The 26,275-nt window shown below is 54.7% G+C and overlaps 3 protein-coding genes across 3 annotated transcripts; 2 read left to right on the forward strand and 1 right to left on the reverse strand.

The window, feature by feature from the left end:
• The first annotated feature begins 925 nt into the window (after positions 1-925).
• LOC122153028 (scavenger receptor cysteine-rich domain-containing protein SCART1-like) lies at positions 926-10,108 on the forward strand. Its single transcript, XM_042789153.1, is given in 11 exon segments — positions 926-1,352; positions 1,925-2,245; positions 2,331-2,501; positions 2,504-2,643; positions 2,997-3,207; positions 3,210-3,305; positions 3,771-3,841; positions 3,918-4,224; positions 5,826-5,921; positions 6,350-6,433; positions 9,867-10,108. Coding segments are annotated over 11 exon segments (2,166 nt in total).
• Positions 10,109-12,315: 2,207 nt separating this feature from the next.
• On the forward strand, positions 12,316-13,275 carry LOC122153029. Its single transcript, XM_042789154.1, has 2 exons — positions 12,316-12,796; positions 12,863-13,275. The coding sequence occupies exons 1-2, from the start codon at positions 12,358-12,360 to the stop codon at positions 13,273-13,275; spliced, it is 852 nt and encodes a 283-aa protein (XP_042645088.1). The 5' UTR covers positions 12,316-12,357.
• Positions 13,276-25,094: 11,819 nt separating this feature from the next.
• LOC122153136 (olfactory receptor 14J1-like) lies at positions 25,095-26,033 on the reverse strand. The gene has a single exon (XM_042789239.1). The coding sequence runs from the start codon at positions 26,031-26,033 to the stop codon at positions 25,095-25,097; it is 939 nt and encodes a 312-aa protein (XP_042645173.1).
• Positions 26,034-26,275: the final 242 nt, after the last annotated feature.

The raw sequence follows: 26,275 nt of genomic DNA on the forward strand, positions 1-26,275 counted from the left end.
CACAGGTCCCTTGGCTGATGTGTTTGTGCCACCAGCACCCCCTGAGAGCAGCTGGGGATGTCGTAGGGTTTTTTTGCCTGTGGCCACCTTGGAGATCAGCTGGCATGTAGTCATGGTATTGCCAGATGGCTGTGGGAACTCTCAGGGGTCATTGGTTGGTCCAGAATCTGTCCGGCTGCTCTAAGGGCACCGGTCCTCCTGAGGACGTATAGTGATCCATGATGAGGACCTGTGTGACTCACACTTTGGTCCCAACGGTGCCAACGTGGTTTGCAGACTCTGCTGTGGGTCTGCAATAGACACACACCCCTGAGTGCTGTGATGGTGGAGAGAAAGTGTGTAACTTGACATGGATGCCTTTGTGACACCATCACTCCTTAAATAGCTTCTTCTGAGATGTGCAGTGAGCGATTTTTGTCACAGTTTGCGTGGAGATGGTCTGGGATGTGGGCATGGGAATGCCACAAGGCTCTGGGAACTCCCAGTTGATTTATTTCCAGGATTTTTCCGTCTGGTGGAAGGGAAGAACCGCTGCTCAGGACGTGTGGAGATCCGTGACGGGGACCTGTGGAAAAGTGTCTGTGATTCCCACTTTGGTCCCAAGGCTGCTGATGTGCTCTGCAGGGAGTTGCAGTGCGGCGTAGCCCTGCCTGTCACTGGAGGAAGTCACGTTGGAGAAGGGGTGGGTCCCATGTGGGATGGAGAGCTGCGGTGTGTGGGGAATGAATCCCTCCTCACCTCCTGCCCCAGAGGGCCCCCCCGGGACAAGCCCTGCACCCACGCAAACAGCGCTGTTGTGAACTGCACAGGTAAGGACTCAGGGTGGGCTGTTGAACACCGGGGCTGTGGTAGGGGTTGGGGAACAGAGCAGGGACTGTGCTGGGCCGGGTGTGAGGACAGGAGGGTTGATGGGTTTGTTTGCAGCATGACAATACTGCAGAAGGAGAACAAAGACATGTGGTCCCTCTGGCCCCTCCACCAGCTACTGAGGGTACAGGAGCACCAATCCACTCTCTTTTCTCCACATCTGTCCCCAGAGTACACAGGGATCAGACTGGTGAACGGCAGCACAGTGTGTGCGGGGAGGGTTGAGGTCCAGGTGCTGGGAACCTGGGGGACCCTCTGTGCCTCCCGCTGGGACCTCTCGGATGCCCACGTTCTCTGTCGTCAACTCAACTGCGGGTTTGCTGAGTCCATTCCTGGAGGAGAATATTTTGGGAGAGAAACTGGCCCTGTCTGGAGAGACTCATTCCACTGTGACGGGACTGAAGCTCTCCTGCAGCAGTGCCCAGTGACCACCTTGGGCGCCTCGCCGTGCTCCCAAGGGAACGCTGCTGCTGTCCTTTGCTCAGGTTAGTGCTGGAAAAATGCTGCATAAACTCCATTTGTCACTTGTGTGCAACATAGCCACTAAAAGTAGGGGTTCCATGGCCGTATCAGGCTGAATTTCTCCTTGGGGAAACCCTGGCTTCCCCAGGAACTGTCTGGAGGGCTTTCCCTGCTCAGACTGACCGCTCGACTTTGGGAGAGCTGAGGACTGAACGGAGGCAGGCATCTGCCCCCAGGGCAGTGGCTTAGGCCCCAGCACCACCGCCAGGCCCAGGCTCCTCTGTCCGTACTGTGCAGCGAGCCCAGGACAGGGCTGCAGGGCTCTGCTCCATCCCTCTGGCTGCAGCCGACCGCATCCCGTCCCCACAGAGAGCCCTGCAGAGCCTCATCCCCCCACCCAGGCAGGAGCTGGTGCCCCCAGCAGCAGCTGACCTGGCTGTGAGCTGCAGAGAGGGCCCAGGCTTTGCCCTCACTTCTCGTCAGCACAAGGCTCCACCTTGTCCCGTTTGGTTGAAAATCCCCCTTGCCCTGCTCCCTGCAGGGTGCCATGCTCCCGGTGCCCGATGGCCGTGGCATCTGCTCTCCCCAGGCCCAGCCGGCTTTGGATCCCTGCGGCTGGTGGGCGGAGGGAGCCGGTGCGACGGACGAGTGGAGATCTTCCAGGATGGGGCGTGGGGCAGAGTCCTGGATGAGCAGTGGGACGTGCAGGAGGCCAGCGTGGTGTGCCGGCAGCTGCAGTGCGGAGAGGCAGGGACAGCCTACAACCCCCCAAAGCCTGAGCGAGGGACGGGCCCCGTGGGGCTGCGAGGGGTCCGGTGCGCAGGGCACGAGGCCAAGCTGACCCTCTGCAACACCTCCCTGCCCGGCAGTGCGCTGGCGGCAGGGCTTGCGGAGGACGTGGGAGTCATTTGCTGGGGTGAGTGGCACTGCCCAGGCGCCCAGGTGACGGTCTGCGCAGGCAGGCAGGCCCTGACAGCGACTGGGGTTTCCACCCGCTGCAGGGAGCCGGCGGGTCCGGCTGGTGAACGGGGCCGGGCGCTGCGCGGGGAGAGTGGAGATCTACTCCCAGGGCATCTGGGGGACTGTCTGCGACGACGGCTGGGACCTGTCTGATGCCGCCGTCGTTTGCCACCAGCTGGGCTGCGGAGAGGCAGTGGAGGCAGCCGGCTCCGCTCTTTCGGGGAAGGCTCCGGGCAGATCTGGCTGGATGGTGTGAACTGCTCCGGGGCCGAAGCTGCTCTCTGGGACTGCCCGGCTGGGCCCTGGGGGCAGCACGACTGCGGGCACAAAGAGGATGCGGGAGTCTCTGCTCAGGTCTGTGCCACCTCAGGAGCTGTGGTGGGAGCCTGGTCCCGGGGAGGGCAGGACGCGGGGAGAGCCGGCCATGGCCAAGGCTGCCCCTGGCTGCCTCTGAGCTCCTGCCCAAGGCCCACCCATGCACGGACACCCTCAGTCCCACGGGGTCCCTGGGGAGCTCAGCTGTCCCCGAGGGTTCGCGGGAAGGGCAGGGCTGGCTGTAAATCCGGGACTTCTCTCTGCCCCTGGGTGCAAGGGGGATGTGGTGGCCTTGCCCCTGCCCAGCTGAGGGCCTGGGGGGTGTAGAGGTGTCCTGGCTCCCACAGCCCCAGATCAGCCTGTTCCCGCTTTGGGGCCTTTTCTTCCCAGAGTTCGTGGCCCTGAGGCTGGAGAACAGCGACGGCTGCTCCGGGCGCCTGCAGGTTTTCTACAACGGGACATGGGGGAGTGTTTGCTCTAACTCCACTCAGGACACGGTGACACTGGCGTGCAAGGAGCTGGGCTGCGGGGACGGAGGATCCCTGGAAACACGCCTGCCCTCTGGCAGGGTGTCTGGCCCTGCCTGGCTGGATCGCGTGCAGTGTGGGAGAGAAACAGCTCCTTCTGGCAGTGTCCCTCCACGCCCTGGAATCCACAGTCATGTGAATACCTGGAAGAGGAGATCCACATCACCTGCAATGGTAACTCTGAGCACCCATGCACCAGTGTCACCCCAGCTCCTGCTCCCCATGGGGCATGGCCAAACACAGAGAAAGAGCTTGAGAGCTTTTACTTTCCATGCCAGACCCTTATGCTGTCAGTGGCACAAACATGACCGCGGCCACACACATTCCAGCAGCAGTCACCCAGCTTACCAGCAGTGCCTGGAGGAGCAGAGGCATCTCCACGTGAGTCTCAGAAGAGACCAAACATGTTTCAGAAGAGCCTCCCCTCCACAGACAAGCTACTGCTGCTCTGTGAGCCAGGGACCTTCTGGGGCTGAGCAATCAGGGTCCCCCCACAGTCCTGCACGTGTCCCTGGATGACAGGGTTTCAGTTGCTGCCGTGCCCCAGATGGTGCAGGGAGGCCCGAGCAGAGCTCAGCCCCACTCTCTTCTGCATGATCCCCCAAACCAGCCCCTTCACCACAGTGTTTCCTTCTTCAGGGGGACAGCCAGAAATGCCTCCAACCTCACCGGCGCCGTGCCCCAACTCCACGAGCTGCACAGGTAGGGAGGTCCCCTCTGTGTCTGGCAGGGCTCTGCCTGCTCTCCCGGTGCCATGGGAGGTCTTACTCTTCTCCAGCCAGGGAGAAGATTCGTGCCGTGGGAGGCAAGGACGGGTGCTCGGGCAGAGTGGAGGTCTGGCACCGTGGCTCCTGGGGGACGGTGTGCGACGACTCGTGGGACATGCAGGATGCCGAGGTGGCGTGCAGGCAGCTGGGCTGTGGCCCCGCAGTGTCTGCCCTGCATGAGGCTGCGTTTGGGATGGGGACGGGCCCCATCTGGCTGGAGCAGGTGGAGTGCCGGGGGACGGAGCCATCCCTGCAGGACTGCTGGGCCTGGCCCGGGGACAGCGGGGCTTGCCGGCACAAGGAAGATGCTGCCGTGAGCTGCTCAGGTTAGTGGCAGGGCTGGGAGCCCTTGCTCGGGTATTGGCAGGGAGCTAGGGAAGGCCTTTTGTCACGTGGTCCGGGCATGGCCCCCGACCTTCCGAGAGAAAGAACATTCCTGTGGAGTGCAGGAGCCCGGTGCCAGGCAGGGAGCAGCCTCGGTGTAACTGGCCGTGCTCTGGCCACTGCCCGTGGGGCCCTGCAGCCCCAGGGCTATCCCCTGGGCTGCCTCTGCCATCCTGCCTGCCTCCCAGAGAGAGGTGCTGGGCTCTGTCCCGGCCTCCCTTTCTGGCACTACAGGAGGGGCAATTTGGGTGGGATGTGTCAGGGACATCTAGAGAACCACACACACACACACACACACACACACACAAACACGGTGTGTTGGGGAGGAGGTTTCCTGATACCCACACACCCAGTGTCTCAGCCCAGCTCTCCTTTTCCTCCTCTGCAGCTACACCCAGGATGACAACACCCCCACCCCGAGCAGGTAACTTGTCCTCCCCAGGCTGGGTACCCCAGGGCCAGGCTGTGACCCACAGCTGGATGGAAGGGGCTCCTTGCTGGGGTGTGAAACTGCCTGGAGGAGATACTGGAGTGGTGGCAGGGGTTGGGGAGAGCTGTAATTTACCCAGGAGGGTGGAAGCTTCCCTGTCACTCACCCCTGGGGCCATCCACCTGCTTCTGCTTTGCGTGATGGGGCCAGCACTGGTGCTGCCCCTTCCAAGTTCTCTCCCATGCAGATCCCACCCAAGGCCGTCAGAGCAGCAGCGGGAGAGTCTCAGTGCCCGTCATCATGTGCATCATCCTGGGGACCCTTGTCTGCCTGCTCCTGGCCCTCCTGGCTGGACAAGTGCTGAGCGCCGGGCTGGGCGCAGAGGTGGGTCCTTGCCCAGAGGTGCCGGGGGGAGATACCTCCTGCCAGGGCTGTGGGGTGCGGCGGGGGGTATCAGCGAGGGGCACAGGCAGAGCGGGAGGGTGAGACTGTGTGCTGCTACCTGTCACATGTGCTGCCCCATTGAGTGACTGGCCGTGGGGCACCAGCAACAAGGGGTAGAGAGAGCCCCAAGGTGGGGGCAGTTAGCCATGGGGTGAGGAGAGAAATGGCAGAGTGGGGATGGCCAAGGCTGGCTGTGCTCTCGGTAGTGCTGGAGGGGGCTCTGGGGCAAGAGAGATGCTAGGAGGAGTGTGGGGCAGCAGGGTCCATCACTGTGGTGTTAGGCCCCCAGGCTGTCCCCCTGCCCAGCCCTGCCCACACCCTGGCAGGACAGGGGCCCTACTATAGACCCGTGGGGCAGGTAGGGGCAAGCTCCAGGTGGAGAGGAAGGGTGGAACAGATCCAGGGTGAGACAATGGGGACATGGCGCACAGGCCAGAGGGGCATGAGCACTGTCTCCAAAGCAATGATGTGAGGGTGACGCTGCCCCAGATGATCTTCACATCGATGTTGCCCTCACTGGGGAGGGATGTGGTAGACATGCCTGGATAGCACAGTGGGGCTGTGCTGTTCGGCCTGTCCTGAGGTGGCCCAAGGAACCTTTTGGGGGAGCACAGTGAGGTCTATTTGCCCCTCTGCCTGTCCCTGTGCCAGCCCTGCCTCTGTCCCCAGGCTCCAGAAGAGCCCAGGAGCCCTTCCCCGAGGCTGTGTACGAGGAGATCGGGTACAGCCCAGCGTGGGAGAAACGAGCCAGGTTTGATCGCTCAGGTGGGTGTGGGTCTTCCCTGGAGGCACATCCGCAGGACCCATTCCTCTGGCCCCAACCCAGAGCTGACCCCTGAAGCCCCCCAGCCTGTGGTCCCTGTGGTGCTGGCTGTGGGAGCTGTGGGGAAGAGCATCCAGGTCCTGATCCCAGGAGAGAAGCTTTCTCCCAGTCAGCTTTGACTGTCCCAGCTGGACAGCCCCTCTCTTCCTGCCCCTGCACCCCATGAGACACCCGAGGAGCGAGGCAAGGGGCTGTCCTGGGCCAGCTCTGGAAGCTCCTTTGAGACAGGGTTTGTCCCGGGGAAGCAGGGTGAATTCCCAGCCCTCCTCCCCACACAGCCCCAGCTCTGTGGGTCCCACTTCCCAGCAGCGCTGACCGTGAACCACGTCAGTGGGGCTTGCTCCATAACACCCGCTGTGCATCTCTCCAGGCTCCTATTCAGAGGAGTCCCTGACCCAGCTGCAGCCCCACCCTGGGGTCAGCGAGGAGGAGAATGGTCTGGGATCAGCACCAGGTAACGGAGGCAGGAAGGGGTTGATCTCCCTGCAGACATGGGGTGGACAGAGGTGTCCCTGAGTGTCACCATCGGAGAAGGGGAGGACATGGGCATCTCTTGTGGTTCTGCCAAGCCCAGTGTCTGCGCTCTGTGTCCCTGCACATCCTCCCATCCTCTGCTCTTCAGGACAGATCTTCTCACTGTCACCAGCTCCCCTCTCCTTTCAGATGTCCTTGTCCTGCCTGGAGGTGACACAGCAGATGGCTACGATGATGCCAGGGAGGTTTCTGACCTGGGGGAGGATGCTGTGCCTGGGCAGGGAGAGTGGGAAATTCCCAGGATGCCAGAGGAGGGAGCAGGGCCCAGGGCTGCACCTGGAGGTGAGAGGGAAAGAGAGTACTGCCTGTTCCTAGGGTGCCATCCCTGGTGCCCCTCAAGTCACTACCCTACTGACACCAAAACCTGCTGGGAAGGGGGAACCTGGCATAGGAGTTTTCCTTGAAAGGCCCAGGGGTGGGAGAAGGAGCTGAAGGTGGTGAGGAGCAGGGAGGGTGGTGGTGTACAGACCCCATGGGGTGAACTGAAACGTCCGGCCTTGCTGCTTGCAGGGGGCAGCCTGCGCTCCTGGAGAAGTGCTGAGGTCCCTGGAGCTGAAGGAGACACATCATCCCCGTCCCCGGGGAGCATGGGCTATGATGATGCTGAAGAGGTGCCTGTGGCACTTCTCTGTGAGGACGCAAAGGCTGTGACACCGGAGCTTGGTGCACAGCAGTCCCTGAGCCCCAGGCCAGGAGAGCCCATCCCTGCTGCACAGCTGGGTGCAGCCGGGAGGGAGGAGAGGTCTGTGCAGCTGGGAGAGCCACGAGCACCAGGGGACTGTCTCCCTTGAGCCATGGGCAGCAGAAACCGCCTGGAGTTTCCTCCATTTTTATTCCCATTTTTATGCTGTGCATTCTTATATTTGCTTATTAAAAGCCTCTGGGGGCTTTGACTCAGAGCTGATGCTTCCCTGCCAGGTGTCAGGGCATCTCCCTGAGGCTGCTCAGGGGGAGCAGAGAACAGAGACACGGTCGTAGGGAAGGGGCACGTCTCAGGGACAGCAGGCTCAGGGTCAGCCTGTGGGGCTGCGTGAGGCCACAGTCCCTGGGGAATAATCTTGGTGAGAGAGACATCCATCCTGCTGCCCACAGGCAGTTTCTAATCAAAGTGACTCTCTGATAGGTCCCATGATGCACCCCAGTGGGAGCACCCATTTCTTCCCCCAAGGGTTCCAGCTGCTCTTTCCCCCAGGCCCTGCCTGGGCCACACCGATCCCACCATGCAGAGGCCACGACAGAGCTGCCATGTCAGGGTGAGCCCTGGGCTTTTGTCTCACAGAAGCAAGCCCTAAGGTGACCGCAGGTCCCTGAAAACCCCAGCCAGCCCCAGGTGGGATCATGGCCCACGGATTACCTCCCACAATGCTTGGGAGGCAGCTCTGCTCCCCACTGCCCTGGCACAGGGTGCAGAGCCACCTCCTGGGAAACACGTGGCTGGGATTCTCTCTCCTCATGCTCTGCCAGGACCCCAGTCTCCATGGGCTGTTCCTCCTGCCTTGCAGACCTGGAGCAGCCCTGGGAAACCCTCCTCCTGCTCCCCTCCAGCTCCCACCCCGCCCCCCTGCTGCCTTGCCAGGGATGTCAGTTTGGGCTGTGTGCGGGGCAGTACTTGTGGGCAGGTACGTGAGGGCTTGGAGCACCGAGGATGAGGGCACTGTTCCCTCAGCGCTGTTAGAGGGCCAGGGGGATGGAGAAAGCTTCCCCACAAGACGCGTGCGGCAGCCAAAACTGTGCTCCAGCCCCTGGCCTGGAGAAGGGCCCATCCGGGAGGATGCTCATGTGGACACTTTTCCATGGCAGTGGAGATTTTGTGTCCCTCCAGTAAAACAGGTGCTGCTGGGAGCTGAGACAGGGTCCCTCTCCCTCAGCTGGGGTTTCACCTGCCCCAGCACCCACGGCACAGAAACTTTGTGCAGAAGCCAGGCTGGGAGAAGAGTTTGGCACCTGGGCAGGACCTGGCGCCCAAACTGCCCAACTGCCCTCCCTGCTCCTGCTGGTGGGTCTGCGCATGCCACCGGCTTCCACAATGGCTTCTTTTCTGCAGGCTGGAAGGTGCGTTGGGTGTCTGTGGCAGGATTGCCTGTGGGGAGTAGCTGCAGCTCCATAGTGCTGCAAACAGCAGGATCTGGCCCTGGAGCAGAAGTGGAGAGGAGGCAGACGTTGCCAACATCCTCTCCTATTGCAGTGTTGTCCCATTCCCTTCTGGGAGCTCCTCCACCCCTGGGCTGACCCTGGGGGCACCTGGGGGGAGCCGAGGTTCACACATCCCCCTGCCCCACACCTGAGAGCCTTCCTGCTGGCAGCCCCCATGGGAGAGCAGTGTTCCCAGGGCAAGACCCCCACAATGATGCGTGACATCCATGGGCATTGCAAACACAGCCTGGATAACTCCCACTGGGATAAGCTCCAGCCCTGCATCTCAGAGAAATAAGGTATAAAGGTGAAGTAAAGAAGAGGGGAGTGTTATCTTCTGAACACGGGATGGTGGGGGCCTCTGGACAGTATGGACACTGATCTGCACACTCCAGGTGCCCCAAGTGGGAACTGGGGAGAAGAGCCCAGTGCCTGTCCGGTGTGACTGCCCCACCAGCTCTGCCCTCCCACAGGTGTAATATTTCTCCCATAATCTGGCACCTGGTAGAGGTTTGCCTCTTCCTCCTTGAGGAAATAAGCCTCAGGCGTGGGTGTGCTTGAGAGGGCAGCACCACTGAGCAGAAAGAACCTGTTTCATGCATTTTGGGACCTAACAGGATGCCCCTGCCAGATGGGTCCCTTCTCTGCATCAAAGCAGGATTGCCACTGTGTCCCAGATCTGTGTCTGCTCCTGCAGCTCCTGATGATCTACCTGAGGGGGGTCGCAGTGAGACCCCAGCCCTCAGCACCACTGCCCCACACTGGGCAGAGCTCAGATGTGGAAAGCCCATGGGAGAGCAGTCTTATTTCTCTGAGTTTGGGCTCCCTGTTCCCAAGGAGGAGCAGTGCAACAGGGCGAGGTGCCCCCAGGCTCTGATGACATCCAGGGTGTGTGGTGGGGGCACACAGGGGCAGAAATCCCATAACCCCTCCTCTAGTCCCTGGGCCTTGCCCTGCACCACTCCATCCCAGGAGGTGAGGTGGACAGCAGGCTTCCATCTCCCTGGGGCTGCGGGTGTGGGTTGGGCTCAGGGATCTCCCCACTCCTCAGCACTGAGGCCGGTCCTGACAGCAAAGCAGTGCCCTGGGACAGCCCTGGCTGGGGTCTCCGTGGCAGGGTGGCTGAGCACGGGCAGCTGTTAACTCCAAGGCTGAGAGCCTGACCACATGCAGGGGTGGTATCTTCGTGGTGGTAAACATGGGACAATTGTGCTTCTCAGCTGCAAGGAGTGCCTCTCCCTGGGAGTGGGGGACAGTGGCCTCCCTGTGGGCAGTGTGCCCTGGTCTGGGAACTGAGGTTGAGGTGAAGGATGTGTGTGAGGAAAGGAGCAGTCTTTGCACCAGTGAGAATGACCATGAGGAGAGAGACAGAGTCTTTGCAGAGACCCCTCAGTGGAGAGATCCCGATCTCTGTGGAGCAGGGAAGGAGACCCAGCTGGAGAACACCCCAAAGACACACTGAGTGGAGAGTCCTGCCCAGGGGAAGCCTGGGGGCTTGTGGTGCAAGAGGAAGGCTCCTTCTAACCTGTAGATGTGCAGCTACAGCACACGGGCAGTGCTCTGGCAAGAGGGGAAGGAGCAAGGAGGGACAGGGCAGGATGGACAAAGGCAGACGGGCTCTGCAAGACCCTAAGGGAGAAAAACATTGCTGAAACCCATGGTTGAACCAGGGACCTTTAGATCTTCAGTCTAACGCTCTCCCAGCTGAGCTACTTCAGCCCTGCCCCAGCAGCCCTTGTCCCTGTGCCACCCGTGCCAGGCCAAGCCTGACACACGTGAGGAGAGATCCTTGGGGACGTTCCCAGGAAAAAGATGTGCCCAGTGCAAGCAGAGTGGGCCTGGCCTCTCCGTGCCCCTGTGGCCAGGTGGGCTGCAGTTGCGGGGTGGGTGCCAGCTTACAGTGGGAGTGACAAGATATGTGTTGGGCCTTAAATACAAAGGTGATGGTTGCAAAGTCAAGTGAGCAGGCCAGGCACATGCAGCTGCAAAGGCTGAGGAAAAGAAGTGTGGGATTGGTGGCAGACACCTCTCACAGGAAGAGGGCCAGGGGAGGAAGAGCTCGTGTTGGTGCCATAGGCTTTTGCTTCATTCTTGCCTGAGCCAGAGCTTTTTGTTCAATATTGGGAGACCATATGTAGGGGGAAAGGAGGCTTGGAAACCTCCAAGGGTCTGGATTGCAGAGCCTCTCAAGATAACCTCTTCCAGTGTGTAAGTGACCTCATGGTTATGACCTCATGGTCCTCATCTCCTGCCTGAACATTCGTTCCACTTTTGTCCCTTACCTCTCCTTTTCCCACCATCCACCACGATGAAGAGCCTGGCTCTATTTTCTTAGCTGCCTGACAGGTACTGAAATGCTCCTACCAGTTTTCCCAAAGCCTTCTCGTCTCCATACTGGAGAGTGTTCCCTCAACCTTTCCTCAGGTGGGAAGCTCTCCAGCCCCCTGCACGTCTACACATACCCGACTGTATTGGTGCCTCTTCACTGAGCTTGCTCCAGTTGATCAATGTCCTTCCTGTACTGGGGGCAGGAGGCCCCAAACTCAGTACAGTACTGGGCATGTGGTCTAGCAAGCACTGAATGGAAGGGGAGAATCCCTCCCCCTCACTCCTGGCCATGCTCCTCTTCAGACAGCCAGGATGCTGTTGGCCTTCTGGGTTGCCAGCCGTCACCGCTGACTCATGTGAAGCTTGTTGACCACCATGACCCGCAGGGCCTTTTCTGCTGAGCTGCACCCCACCCAGGGCTGTTGTCCAGGGTTAGGCCAGCCCAGGGAAAGACTTGGTTGAAGATGAGGGGTGTTGAGGGAAAGGATTAGGGAGGTAGGTAGGGCTTAGATTTCAGGTATCTGGTGAGGTTTTCAGCTTCAGTGATCAGGGCAGGGCTAAGGATGAGAGCTCACCTTTCAGGGTTAGGTGTTAGGGTATAGGCAAAGGTTTAGGGGGAGCTGGGCAGTGCCAGGCCTGAGGGGCAAGGATGTGGCACTCGGCGTGTATTTGTCCTCAGAGTGACCGGGGGAAAACCTCAACTGCTGATGACTGCCGGGGGCAGCCTGGTCTCTCCTTCTAGCAGCAAGGACCTGCTCAACTTGGCGTCTCGTAATTTGCATAAGCTGTAAGCAAACTGTTACACCCCTGGGGCTAAGGACGATTTCTTCCAGGAGGGCTGGTTTCGTAACTAGAGATAAGCATGTGCTATAGAAACAGGAGTAGAAGTTGTTAAGGAGAAGAATGCTGTGAGCTAGCAGAAAATTAACTGCAGAAAAAGTCAAGCTGACCTTAGACGTTAGCCAATCATGAGCTCAACTTTTGTAATATGTATTAGGTGATTAACCATTGTGCCAATCAGCTTAAAACACATGTCTCTCTTTGTCTGTTTGGAATATAAAATCGGTTGTTGTGTTCAATAAAGTAGATCCTGACTTGCATCGAGCTGGGTCTCCGTCTCTCAATCGCGGCAAATTGGTGACCCCGACGTGATTCGGGATTAAGAACCACCTATCTGCGTGGCATGCTGCGAGTCCCACAGAACTTTGAATGAGCTGCTGAAAGGAAGCAGGAGCCGGCATTAAGAATCCCTCCGGAGTTGTGAGGTGAGCTGTGGGAGACATGGGAAGTCAGGTGTCTTCCCCAGAGAGGGACGTGTACGAACTTATGAAAGCCCTTCTTGAAAAATATGAAAAGAATCTCTCTGGGCAAGATCTTAAGGTTATGCTCAAGTGGGTACAAGTGAAAATCCCCACTGTAACTGCTTCCAGTATATTAACGACTGAGCTTTGGGATGACGTGGGGATTAAGCTGTGGGACGCGGCTACAACAGGGAATGCTGAAGCACAGCGCATGCTCCCGTGGTGGAGGACTATCTTTGAAACTCTGAAGGCTCAGGAGACCGTTAAGAATAAAGATACTAAAGACAGGAAAGGTCTCCCGGTCGATAAGAAGACCTCGGAGCCTCTTGAGGTGGGCGCCGCCAAGTACCCCCCAGAGGATGATCCTTTTGATCCAGGACCAGTGGACCCAGAGGAGGAGCCAGATCTCTACCCTCCCGATCCCCAGGACGTATGGGCAAATATTAAACGACAAGCCTTAGAGCGCCAGATAGATAATGTGGAAGCGCGGGAAATTCTGTTGTTAAAGTTAGCGGTGGAAAATGCCAATGCAGATTGTAAGAAGTTATTGAAATCTCTTCCGAACCCTAATCCCTCTCTCGTGGAAATGGTGGAAGCCTGTAATAGAATTGGCACCGTAGATCATAAATTTGAAGCGATGGCCGCTGCTTTTGCTGCCATGCGTGGCACAGCTGGCCCCGGGGTTTGTTATGGCTGTGGCAAACCTGGCCATTTGAAAAAGAATTGTATGGCTGCTACATCTGGAGCCAAGCCCCAGGCACCGGGGATTTGCCCTAGGTGCAGGAAGGGGCGCCATTATGCTAACCAATGTCGCTCTAAGTATGACTCCCAGGGGCAACCGATACAGGGAAACCGATCGCGGAGCGCGGGACGGGGCGTGCAGACACAAGTTCCGCAGTTAACCCCTCCGCTGCCGCAGAGGGATACGACAGTGCCTCAAGCCTTCACCCAGCCACAGCCGGGAGCGCCGGGCTGGACCTGGCAACCAGCCACACAGTAACGATGGATCTGGGAAGTCCCATAAATCTGTTATCCTCTGGTGGGACGACCAGCGCAAACAATGGGAATCGGATATAAAGACAGTGCCGGGTTCCCCCCAAATCGTGGAACTGACTGCCATCGTCCGAGCCTTTAGAAAATGGTCTACACCGCTTAATATCATCACTGATTCAGCTTATGTTGCAGGGATTGTTGAACGAGCTGAGGCGTCTGTGTTACGAAATGTCTCACATTTTGCATTATTTGCTTTGTTACAGGAGCTTATTTTTCTTTTAGATTCTCGCATTCATTCCTATTTCATTATGCATGTCAGATCTCACACTTCCTTACCTGGCTTTATAGCGGAAGGGAACCGGCAAGTTGACCTGCTTACATTACCGGTACAGGTACTGCCAGACCGCATAGCACAAGCAAAACTTAGCCACGCTTTCTTTCACCAAAATGCTGGTGGGCTTAAGCGACAATTTGGCCTTACTACTCAGCAGGCAACCAGTATAGTTGCTGTGTGTCCCGATTGTCAAAGGCACTCATTTCCTACAATAGCAGGAGGAGTTAATCCTAGAGGATTGCAAAGTTTGCAACTTTGGCAAACCGACGTCACTCATTTTTCGGAGTTTGGTCACTTAAAATATATTCACTCCTCTATTGATACCTTTTCTGGGGCATTATTTGCCTCTTGTCATACTGGCGAAAAGGCGCGCGATGTTCAACGACATCTGCTGCGTGCTTTTGCCACTTTAGGCATACCTTCTCAATTAAAACTGACAATGGCCCTGCATATATTTCAACTGCAATTAAAAGTTTTTGAGTTCTTGGGGGATCAACCACATTACGGGTATCCCTCATTCCCCCACGGGCCAATCCTTAATTGAACGCTCTCATCAGTCTCTGAAACGCTTATTGCAACAACAAAAAGGGGAATAGGGACCGTTACCCCGAGGAACGTCTTCAGAAAGCTTTATATGTTTTTAATTTTCTGAATTGTTCTTTGATAGACAGTAATCCTCCCATAGTCCGTCATTTTAATACGAATGCTTCGCTCGAACTGCAAATCAAGCCGCCCGTGCTGATCCGAGATCCAGAAACAGGTACAGTCATGGGACCTTATCCCCTTATTACATGGGGTAGAGGTTATGCTTGTGTTTCTACAGAGAAAGGGCCTAGATGGATTCCCGCGAAGAGCGTACGACCTTTTCGTGAACCCCTGCCACAACCAACTGGAGTCGGACCGGAGTGCTCCAATCAGAATTTTGGACAGCAGACAGAAGAACTGCCCGGAAACATCACAACTGAAGAAGGAATTACATGAATAAGTATCGAGAACTGTCCATTGCAGAAATTACCTAAGGTTAATGTGTGGGTAACGCTGGCGAACCTTACCGGACAGGATACTTTGTGTCTGGCCACAGCCTCCCCTAGCAACCCCTTTTCCACATGCCTTGTGGATTGCCCCTGGAGCATTGGCCAATACCTGAGGGCCTCCAGGCACAGTTTCTACCTGGGAATGCCTCTAAGAATGTAACAGAATGCTGGGGCCTATCAGGATGGTTGAGAAGCCTTGTAAAAATGATTGTGTATGCTTTAGAGTTTTTATTCTTTTGTTACTTTGTTTACCCTGTTTTTTGCAGTGTGTGCAGAACCTGATAGCCAGTTCAGTGAAAAGGGTCCTTATTGTGCAACAAGAAGGGGGAGATGCCGGGGGCAGCCTGGTCTCTCCTTCTAGCAGCAAGGACCTGCTCAACTTGGCGTCTCGTAATTTGCATAAGCTGTAAGCAAACTGTTACACCCCTGGGGCTAAGGACGATTTCTTCCAGGAGGGCTGGTTTCGTAACTAGAGATAAGCATGTGCTATAGAAACAGGAGTAGAAGTTGTTAAGGAGAAGAATGCTGTGAGCTAGCAGAAAATTAACTGCAGAAAAAGTCAAGCTGACCTTAGACGTTAGCCAATCATGAGCTCAACTTTTGTAATATGTATTAGGTGATTAACCATTGTGCCAATCAGCTTAAAACACATGTCTCTCTTTGTCTGTTTGGAATAAAATCGGTTGTTGTGTTCAATAAAGTAGATCCTGACTTGCATCGAGCTGGGTCTCCGTCTCTCAATCGCGGCAGATGACCAAAGGCATCACCACTCAAATGGGCTGGGAATTAGCACTGAGCCCCTTGGCAGGGCACATCCAACGGGCTACACGACACAGGATGTCTCTGTCTCCTTTCTTTGTCACCCTGAAGTCACTTGCCTCTGTTCTTCTGCTCTAATCACTCCCCAGAGAGGCTCACGTCAATCTCCTGAGGGAGCTTCCTCACCCAAACCCCTCAGCACGCCCCACTAAACCCCAAAGACTCTTTATTCCTCCCATAGCTCTCCAGACTCAGTAACTTTCTCCTGGGAGCTTGTTAGAGTCCAGCAACTATAATTAGTTTATTCTTGCATCTTAATTTCTGTCCAGTTGTAGGGGGGCTTTTAGAACAGACTGTCTTTGAGGATGGGTTTTGCTAAATTAATGATGTTAACAACTACATGATGTAAAACAAGTGCATTTCTTTCTCAGTTATACCTCAGAAATGCTTTGAACATTGACAAATGATTTTTCTGTTGACTGTAAAATGTTGCCCACAACACCCCAAATTAATTTGCTAGAGGTGGGCATGGAATAAGGAGGCACAGGAAGATAGGCAGGGAGATCACTAGAGGCATGAGGTCGTAACAAGGCTCTGGGCTAGAAATTTGGCCAAGAAGGTGGAAAAGTTGATTTAAAGTGCCAAACTCTCTTTTTAGCCAACTTGCTAATTGTGCGTATAGTTATAATTTCCTATCTATTTGTCTAGCATATTTCTTTTATGGTCATCACTTGAGGAAGGTAGACCTTAGTGGAGGCTTGGATTTGGCATACAGTTGAGGACTTCATTGTTGTTTGTTTGTTTGTTTTTTAATAATTTGTTTCATATTTTACTTCCGTTTCTTCAAAATTAATAATATTCCTGTGACTATTTACAGTCAAGTCTCAGGGTAAATCAGGTGGGAATTGGTGCAAAGGAGCTGTAACATTCAGCTGTGAACATCAGTGAGGAAGTCTGATGTAGAAGAATGCAAGTCCCAGGCAGCCCCTGAGGGAAATGGTGGGGCTGGGGAGGTGGGGAGGAAAGTTGCCCATACAGTGGGGGACCATGAGGAGACCGCTGTTGCTACATTTCCTGTCCTCCGTAGAAGACCATCAGAATTGGAGAAAGCTTCTCTCACTTCTGTAAAATTAAGAAAGGATTAAAAACCCCTTCAAAATGAACAAAGAAAAAAAAAATATTTACGAAGTTGTCATTAAAATCTTCCACTTTAAGTAGACTCCTGAAGCCTCTCCAATTAGCTGTACAAGCCTGGAAGTCCTGAAATAATTGATGGAAGAGATGTGGCTCCTTTGGGTTTTCTTCATTTTAATGAGACCCGGGTGTATTTGGTGCTTGAACCTCAGATACTGAGAGGAGCTGAACCAACCTCTGAAGGGGTTACAGTCAGAAGCAAAAGCCAAAGTGTCTTGGAGTGTTAATTGGCCCCTCTGAGGCCCATTACAGACCAGGTGTCCCCATGGATTAGTTAGAGAAGAAAATTGGAGGCTGTGAGTACAGGTAGGCAAAGGCACTGTGCAAGGGGAGTTGATGCTGAGTAAAACTTGATATATTTTATCATGCCAAGTGGTCAGCCCCAAGAAGGGGGATCCCATCCCTCACACTGGCTCAGGGCTCTTCCTGGGGCACTGTGGGTGGGGTGGGCAATGCTGAGTGCAGGACAGTGGTACCACAGCTCCCAGCCTCCCTGGGGGGCTGCAAGGAAGCCACGACGCCCCAGTTCCATGCAATTATCATGTCTCTTTCCAGGCCTTGGTAGCAGAGACAACTGCCATAGCCAAGGGGACAGAGACCCCCAGGCTGTGGACACCCAACCTATAGCATCTCCCTGACTTTCCTGAGATCTCTCCTTGCTCCCTGCCTGTTCCTTGGAACACAAAGCATTGCACTGATCCAGGCTCTGGGTGACATCTGGCACCACAGCACTACCCTTCAGGGACATTTCTTTCTCCTCCTGTCCAGTCTCAACTTCCTAAGCTGCACTTTGTGATGCTTTTCCTTTCTCAGGTGGTTTCCCACTACAAAGAAAAGGTCCAAAATCTCTGAAAACACCCCAAACTCCTAATTTCAAGCTACTTTTTTACTCCCGCACGACCTTCCACACCATCAGGACAAGGAAGCCCAGGTCACTCAGCCACTCCACATACTTCATGTGCTTCATGCTCCCTAAACCCACCTTTGCAGACATCCTCTGGGCACTCTCCCATTCCTTCTTGCTCCTCAGAATGGGAAGCCCCAGAGAATGTTATCGGTGTGACCACACCAGTGCTGAGTCGAGGGGGATGATAACTCCCCGTGTCTCGATGGTCATGGTACAATGCAGCTCCGTATGCAGGAGCTGGCTCTATTCATGGTGAGCCTTTACCAGCGGCACATATGGCATCACTCACAGTGCCCAGGGCCTTCTCCTCAGACTCACTCCTCTGCTGGTCCAGTCCCACTTTGCCCCTTCTCCTTGTACAACTTGAGGTTCCTGCTGGCCAAAGCCCCAAGTATCTCAAGGTCCCTGTGCACTGAAGCTCCAGCACATCAGCATTTAAGGCACGTGTGCAGATGGTTCGTCTGAGAAGACAATAACTTGAGTGGATGTATGGCAGTATGGGTAAGAAAAAGAAATGCTCATTTAATGGAAGTGATGACGAAGGTGGAAAGCACCACTGTAATGATGAGATAGCTCATCCCCAGTCACACTGAACTTCACAGGAAGACAATGAGCAGTGAGGTTGACCTACATCTATGTGCCTCAGAAGGTCAGTACCGCACCTTATTGGGCAACGACAACGTCAAGTTTGGGGATAAAAGTGACAAAAATCAGCATTTGTTGCTTTCCAAAACTTGCAGCAAACTCCTGCCAGCAGGCAGCGGAGGAACGGATGCAGAAGCCACCCCGACAAGAATGTTGTGCATGCTGAAAAGTTTTTGGTAGAAGGCAGATCATGACGAGGGCTGAGCAGTTTGTCACAACAGGCAGAGCACAGACTGACATTTCCGATCCTAGTTCACGTGACTGCAAAGAACAACAGGAAGGAAACTGGTGCTTGCAAAAGGCCTGGGTCTTGAGCATGAGCCATGGCCTTTGGTCACAGAGGCCAAATGATCCAACCAGCTGGTGTGCATGTCAGATGCAGAGGGCAGTGGGGCCCATAAGAACTTCCCTATTTGACAAAAGGGTTGCAAGGAGCCAGGCTTACCAAGAAAGGCAATCTGCAAAGTCCTGATTTCAGCTGGGACAGAGTTAATTTTCTTCCTAGCAGCTGGTACAGTGCTGTGCTTTGGGTTTAGGGTGAGAACAATGTTGAGAACACAGGGATGTTTTAGTTGTTGTTGAGCAGGGCTTATCCTAAGTCGAGGATTGTTCAGTTTCCCATGCTGCCAGTGAGGGGGGCACAAGGATCTGAGAGGGAGCATGGCCAGGACAGCTGACCTGAAGTAGCCAAAGTGCTATTTGATACCACAGGACATCAGGCCCTGTATATAAACATGAGGGAGGAAGGCGGTGGGTTGGCCGGAGATGTGGATCACTGCTTGGGGGGACCAGCTGGGCATGGATCAGTGGGTACGGACCAATTGCACTGGGCACCACTTGTCTTCTTCTTTGGTTTTACTCCTCTCTTTTTTAATCTTCTTTTTCATTACAATTATTGCAATTATTTCTATTATTATCATTAATATTATTATTATTACTACATCTTCTTTCAATTATTAAATTCTTCTTATCTCAACCCATGAGGATTTTTTGTTGTTTTCATTTTTTTTTTCTGATTCTCCTCCACACCCCACCAGGGGAGATGTGGGGATAATGAGTGAGTGGCTGCATGGTGCTTAACTGTCAGCTGGGGGTAAACCACAATATTCCTTTTTGGTGCCCAAAATGTCATCTGATGGTGTGACCACAGCCCTGAGAAGTACAGCTGGAGTAGCAGTTGGTCCTGACACCATCATCACTGTGCAGTACAGGACCTGCAGCAGGTGAGTTTGGGGTCTGGATGGTGCCATTTGTTGTCCTGAGACAAATGTGAAGACTCTGGTTACGTCCTATTAAAGAGGAGCCCAAACACCCCTCAGGTCATTCTGGATATCCAGAGAAGTGGGGGGTGGGAGCAATGGGCAGGCCTGAAGCGTGTCTTCAAATCTTAGACGTGTTTCCTTCCCAAGGTGGAGATGGTGTGGGTACAAGGAGAGTGACCTGATCCTCCCGTGCCAGGAAGAGCATCCAGCCCAGGGGTGCGGACGTCTGGAGGAGGCTCAGACCAGAGCTGTCTATAGGAGATCCTCCTGCCAGCACTGCATTTGGGAGATGCTTTGGCAGGGCTTCCTAAGGGCTGATACAAAGGAGACAATTCCTGATGGCGAAAGGCCAGTGCAACCCTTCATGCCCACCTTCCCTCTCCCCTACAGCCACTCTTATAGAGGCTGTTGGTCACCTGTGAGTGGCTCTCAGCTAGACAAGAAGAGCTGCCCAGAGGGGCACGAAGCCACGTGGAGCAGAAGTTGCCAAAGGCCAGAAGGGCGATGAAGCTGCCCTTGGGTTGGCAGCAGGTGGAGCAGGACCCAGCAACAGCTGGTGGCTAAAGAAGCATGTCCCCAGAGAAGACTGGTGGCATCCAGAACCTGGGCTGGTTGCCCAGCAGATGTTGTAGCCCCACCTCTCAGTGAGATGAAGGAGCTGATGCAGGGGGAAGCACCGCGCTTCCACAAATCCTGCCTCAGCACTGAAAAGAGGACAGTCAAACCCTGTCACTTCTCTGTTCCTCCAGGAATGGGTGCAGCAAGATGAGAGGCTTGATGTGTCCTGTCATGTCATTCTGGAACAAATACTTGAGACAGAGCGCCAGGAACTTGTAACCATGGGCACGTGAGCTTTTCCTCTGAGGGTCGGTGTCACATGGCTGCAGTGAAGGAGATGGTGGGGTTTAAACACCCAAGAGAGGTGTGCAGGACAAACCCCAGAATCAGAGCCTTGGAGTACAAGGGAGAAATTTTTGGCTTGTTCAGGAAGTTCCTGGGCTGAATTTCTTGGGAAACTGCCCTGTAGAAAAAAGGAGCCTTGGACAACTGTTTCATCTTCGAGGCCAAACCTGTTGAAATGCAAAAACTATGTGGGCTTTTTATGGATGAAGTTGAGCAACCATGGCAGGAGGCCAGCACACTTTCTTAAACAACCTTGCCACTGCAGTTGCCTGTGCCTGAGCCTGCCTGCTTGCTTTTGCTGCAGCCACATTTTCACTGGAATTCCATGGAAATCCCAGCGCTCCTACCCTCAAGCTGGCATCCACCACAAGCCCATACAGCCTGGCCAACCACCGAGGCACCAGCCACCCCATGCCCCTGTGTGCAGCCCAGGCCATGGCTCGCACCCCCCCTTTCCTTGTTGGTGCCCCTGCTCCCAGCACTGCTGTGCTGTCCCCAGATGCCACCCTCTTGCCACCAGCCTGCCTGTGGGATGGGATGGAGATGCACAGAGGGCTGAAGGGGCTCAGGCTGCCCTGGGGGAGCACAGAGACCTTGTCTGTAGATGCAGGAATGGAGCTAGGAAAGGCAGAGCTCATCTGGATCTCAAACCGGCAAGGGATGCAGAAGGTAGAAAAAGGGGCTTCAGTAAGGGTGTTGGCAGACACAGCAAGGCTAAAAAAAAAAAAAAAAAAGTGGGCCCAAAACTCAAAACTCAGTGAGGGAGTAGGCCTAGTGACCAAGAACATTTGGAGACACTTTCAGCAAGCTGGTTGGCCATACATGACTCTGTGGGTCCTCTTTGGGGTGAGTTTCAGCCAAGGGTGCTGAGGGTGCTGGCCAAAGTCATTGTGTGGCTGCTCTGTCACCCTGGAAAGGCCATGGCAGTCAGGGAGGTTCCTGACGCCTGGGAAAAGACAAACATGTCACCCATCTTCATGAAGAGCAAAAAGGAAGATGAGGGAGCTACAGGCTGCTCAGCCTCACGTCTCGTCCTGGGAAAGTGATGGAGCAAATCCTCCTGGAAGCCATTTCCAAGCACCTGAAGGACAAGAAGGGGATTTGGATCTGCCAGTAAAAACTGCACAAGGGCAAATTCTCCCTGGACAACCTGAATACCATTTACAATGAGATGATGGGCCCTTTGGATGAGGAAAGAGGTGGATGTAGTAGTCCTCAGTGAAAAGGGCTGCCTGGGACCCACACAATGTTGAAGACAAATGCCAGTGTTCATCCTGCCACTGCGCTGGGACAACTCCAGACAAGAGGCCAGGCTGGGGACAGCAGCTCTGCAGAAAAGGACCGGGGAGTCTGGTGCACAAGTGGGACAGGAGGGAGCAGTGTGCCCTTGGGAAGAGGCAGGCCAACCACATCCCGGGCAGGATTAACAAAATCACAGCCAGCAGCTTAAGAGAATTGACTCTTCTCCTCTATTCATGGGCCCCAGTAGGATTGCTGTGTCCAGTGTGGTCTCCCCAGCACAAGAAAGACCTTGACAGGCTGTGAATAGTCCTGCAGAGGATGGAAAGATGGTTGGGCCTGGAGCACATTGTGTACTAGGAGAGGCTAAGTGGGCTGTTTGGTTTTGAGGGTTGGGGTTTTTGGAGAGATCCCTCAGAGACAAGCAGCTGAGCAAGGGCTCAGGGAGATGGTGGAATCTTGGTCAATAGAGATGTTCCAAACTCATGGAGACGAGGCCCGGTGCACTTGATCTAGCACAAGTTGTCTGAGTATGGGCTTGGAGACCAACTTAGGCAGGAGCTATGGAACATCAGGTCTGAGGGTCAGTATGAAGCTTTTTCTTCTCTGGTCATAATGGTGGTGGAATTGGGTATCAGAGTTGTGCCTGTATGCACCCCCACTGCACTGACATCATTAGAGCCCAATAAATTTTTCCTTTTAAAAAATTTTCCTTCTACCTGTGAGTGCTTGTACAACCCTCACAGCTTCCATACAGCAGAAATCACTTCAGGCTGCCATGGTTCCCCTTTGTACCAATAAGAATCCTGGTGTGAGGACATCTTGAAGGGCTCACCCATGCCCCCAGCACAGTGTGAGCTCTTCTGCAGGAGTCATTCCTAGGCTGGCACTCATGCCATGGGCTGAGGACTATCACAGCCCATCTCCAAGGCCAAGCCTTGCCAGGACCGTGCAGGCAGGCCAAGGCGACCAGCTCCAAGCAGAGACATACCCTGTGGGTACCCACGCGGCTCACAGAAGGGCACCCACAGAAACCTCATTGCCCAGCACAGAGGGGCTGTGGCAGTGCCGATGGGTGGCAGTGGGCAGAGCAGGGAGGACCTCCTCAGCTGGGCTGGCCAAGTCCTGCTGCCCCACATGGCCCCACAGCCCCATGGTGCAGGCACTGCGTGGACCAGGGTGGTTGTTCAGGGTGGGGAAATGTCTGCCCAGCACAGACCCCGTGGCAGCCGTCCATGGTTCTTCCTCCAGCAGTGGCAGCCTCTCACCACCACTCGACCCTTGGTGAGCCCCACGTAGGGTTTTACAGGCAGAGATGTGTAAGGAACTGAAGGAGTAAATGCCTCAAGCATTCATCAACACAGAAAAATTTGACAATCTGTGGCCTTTGTGATCAGTCTAAGGAACAAACTATCTGCCCAAGGAAGCACAGAGTGTATCGAAGTACTCACGGCTCCACTCTTTCGCAGTTGTATTGCCAAACTCTTTAGATAAACCTCAAAGGAGGGAATCGTGGACTCAGTGAAAGAATATGTTTGGGTTAAAGGACTAATAAGAGAGGTAAGTAACCAGCACCAGATGGACCTAAGCAAAAACTGAGGAAAAAAATAAGGGATTGGGAGGTGAGCATGTCCACTGACTCAATTGACAAGGCTGTTGATGCACCCCGTCCCCCCACAATGCACGCACGGAACCTGTGCTCCACCTCTCCTTTTCTCTCATGGAAATGTGTTCTTGGAATACCTGCCTCTCTTGGTCTAGTATGCAAAACATCTGATAAAGATGAATTTAAAAGGCAAGAGAAAACTTTGCTGGGGGTGCACCCACCACCAAGATAACCAGACCTGAGACAATGCTGGAACGTGGGTGATGGACCAGATTCCTTTACTCTCTCTCTTCTTCTCCTTTACTTTTATTCCTTTTTTTTGTTTGTTTGTTTCTTATAAATTTATCAATAAGAGCTATCCTTTTCCAAGTTTAAGTTGTTTCTATCACAAGTAAAACATTTTAAGTGGTCATTTGGTGTCATTTCATCTGAATTTAACCTGAGGGGATCACAGAAACTTTACAACTCCCTGAGCTCCCAGTCTGGGTTGTAACACTGTGCTGCAGGGTCTGGTAGTGTCTGGGTCAGGAGAGACGGCCCAGGGCTGGCCATCACTCCTGGGCACTGAGCCCAGCAGGAAGGTAGAGGTCACCAAGCAGCAGAGGCCCCTGCCCATGGCTGCTTGTATCTCCAGAGATGGAAATAGCCAGGGCTGGTGGGGCAGCTTCCTCAGGGTGTCTGGGGACCACGGCACAGACCAGCTCCTCTCTTTTTGCCTCTGATGGTTTGCATCCTTCTCCAAAAGGCCTGGCTGTGCACCGTGACCACACTGCTCTGTGATCCCACTTTGTTTGTTTACACAGCCCAGCTAACACTGGGGTTTTCCTCTCCCAAGAAACCTGCCAGCCCAGGCTAAGCCCTCCCTGGCTCTCTCCACGTCCCCTGCCCTCTCCCCAGCGCAGCTCAGCAGAGCAGCCCAGTCTGGACCAGCCCCATGGCAGTGCCTGCTGCGGGGTGCTGCCGAACTCTGGGCACTCACTCCACAGCTCCAACCCTTCTGAAGGGCACACCAGCCCCAGGGAGCATCCCAGAGAGGGATGGCAGCCTCCTCAGTGTCCCCACTACTTGAGCTGGTCCAAAGGGCAAGAGGAAACAGAGGCCAGGCACTCTCTGTCTGTCCTGCATTCATGCTGCAAGTGGCCCTCAGCCCTGGCTGCTTTTGTTCCCCTTCTGCCTCCCCACCAGCCCTGCTGCCCAGGACAGCAGGAGACCCCTGCCCTGGGGCTTCTCGGGCAGCTTCCACATTTCTCTAGTCTCCTTTCCCTGTGCCTGTTGCATTTTCGCTGGCTCACACTGAACTGCAGGGTCATAGCTTGTGGGTATCTGGATTAATGCTTTACTCTGGATGAGTTTCAGCTTTGAGGTGTGTCTCATCTTCTGTGTGTCCATTCACTGCCCACCCCAGGGCACACAGAGAGTGTCCTTTCTTTCCTGACCCCTCCAGAATCATTTCCACAAGGAACACTATATGCCGTCAACCCTTCTATACATGTGGCTGCCTAAAGAGGTAATGGAGAGATCCTGCAGCACCTACACAGCCCCTGGACACCAGGAATAGTCTTTGAAAGCACCACTTGGTGTCCAATAGATCACACAGTTGCCACAAGTTTATTGCCCCAAAGCAGGAAGTAAAGAATGAGAAAAGACATTTTTAAAAGTCCAATTCCTTGGGCTTATTCGTGGCAGCAGCTTTGTTAGGACAGCCCAGCCTTCAGGCACTGCACTCAGGAGACCCTTTTTATTGCTGAGATGCTCTCAGGGAGGCCGGATATGGTAGATGGTTCAAGGCATTTGTGAAAGGGTCAGACACAACAGATGAAGCCTCTAGAGAAGTGGAATGAAGCCAAGCAGTTACCTCTTATGAAAATTATCAGAAGGGAAAAATAAATCAGAGGCTTGGCCTAATCCAAGCTCTGGGTACTCTGCAGAGAAGGTGAGGCAGGTTACTGCTGGTGGAACAAGGTGCGTTGGATCAATTCCTTCACCGCATCCTTGAGCTCCCTGTTCCTCATGCTGTAGATGAAGGGGTTCAAAGCTGGAGGTACCACTGAGTACAGAACAGCCACCATCAGATCCAGGGATGGAGAAGAGATGGAGGGGGGCTTCAGATAGGCAAAAAATGCAGTGCTGATGAACAGAGAGAACACGGCCAGGTGAGGGAGGCACGTGGAAAAGGCCTTGTGCTGTCCCTGCTCAGAGGGGATCCTCAGCACGACCCTGAATATCTGCACATAGGACAGCACGATGAAAATAAAACAAGCAAAGACTACAAATACAATAGCCACGAGAAACCCAACTTCCCTGAGATATCCTGAGTCTGAGCAGGAGAGCTTGAGGATCTGGGGAACTTCACAGAAGAACTGGTCCAACACGTTGCCATTGCAGAGTGGTACAGAAAAAGTATTTGCAGTGTGCAGCAGAGAATTGAGGAACCCACTGGACCAGGCAGCTGCTGCCATGTGGACACAAGCTCTGCTGCCCAGGAGGGTCTCGTAGTGCAGGGGTTTACAGATGGCAACGTAGCGGTCGTAGGCCATGACGGTCAGAAGAGCACACTCTCCTCCAAGGAAAAATGCAAAGAAAAAGACCTGGACAGCACAGCCTTGGTAGGAGATAGCCCTGGTAACCTGGAAGGAATTGGCCATGGAATTGGGGAGAGTGGTGGAGATGGAGCCCAGGTCGAGGAGGGAGAGGTTGAGGAGGAAGAAGTACATGGGGGTGTGGAGGTGGTGGTCGCAGGCGATGGCGGTGATGATGAGGCCGTTGCCCAGGAGGGCAGCCAGGTAGATGCCCAGGAAGAGCCAGAAGTGCAGGAGCTGCAGCTCCCGTCTGTCTGCAAATGCCAGGAGGAGGAACTGGGTGATGGAGCTGCTGTTGGACATGGTCTCCATATGAACCCGGGGGCCTGTACCAGAGGGAAAAGACAGTGACAAGTGAGGAAAGACTTCTCTGGGTAAAACCAAAGACATCTCTCACACATTCGTGACCCCACCTCAGACCCCCTCCCTTTCTCCTGCTTGGCAGGACCTTTGTGCAGCTCCCTGGCTGTTGCTCTGGTTTGTGCTGTCTGGGGGTGCTGTGAAGAGCAGGGCCCGTGGGCTCCCAGATGTGTTGGACATGCTCT

This window comes from Tyto alba, unplaced genomic scaffold (assembly GCF_018691265.1).
Source record: "Tyto alba isolate M040663 unplaced genomic scaffold, T.alba_DEE_v4.0 Super-Scaffold_15, whole genome shotgun sequence".
Lineage (NCBI taxonomy): Eukaryota > Metazoa > Chordata > Aves > Strigiformes > Tytonidae > Tyto > Tyto alba.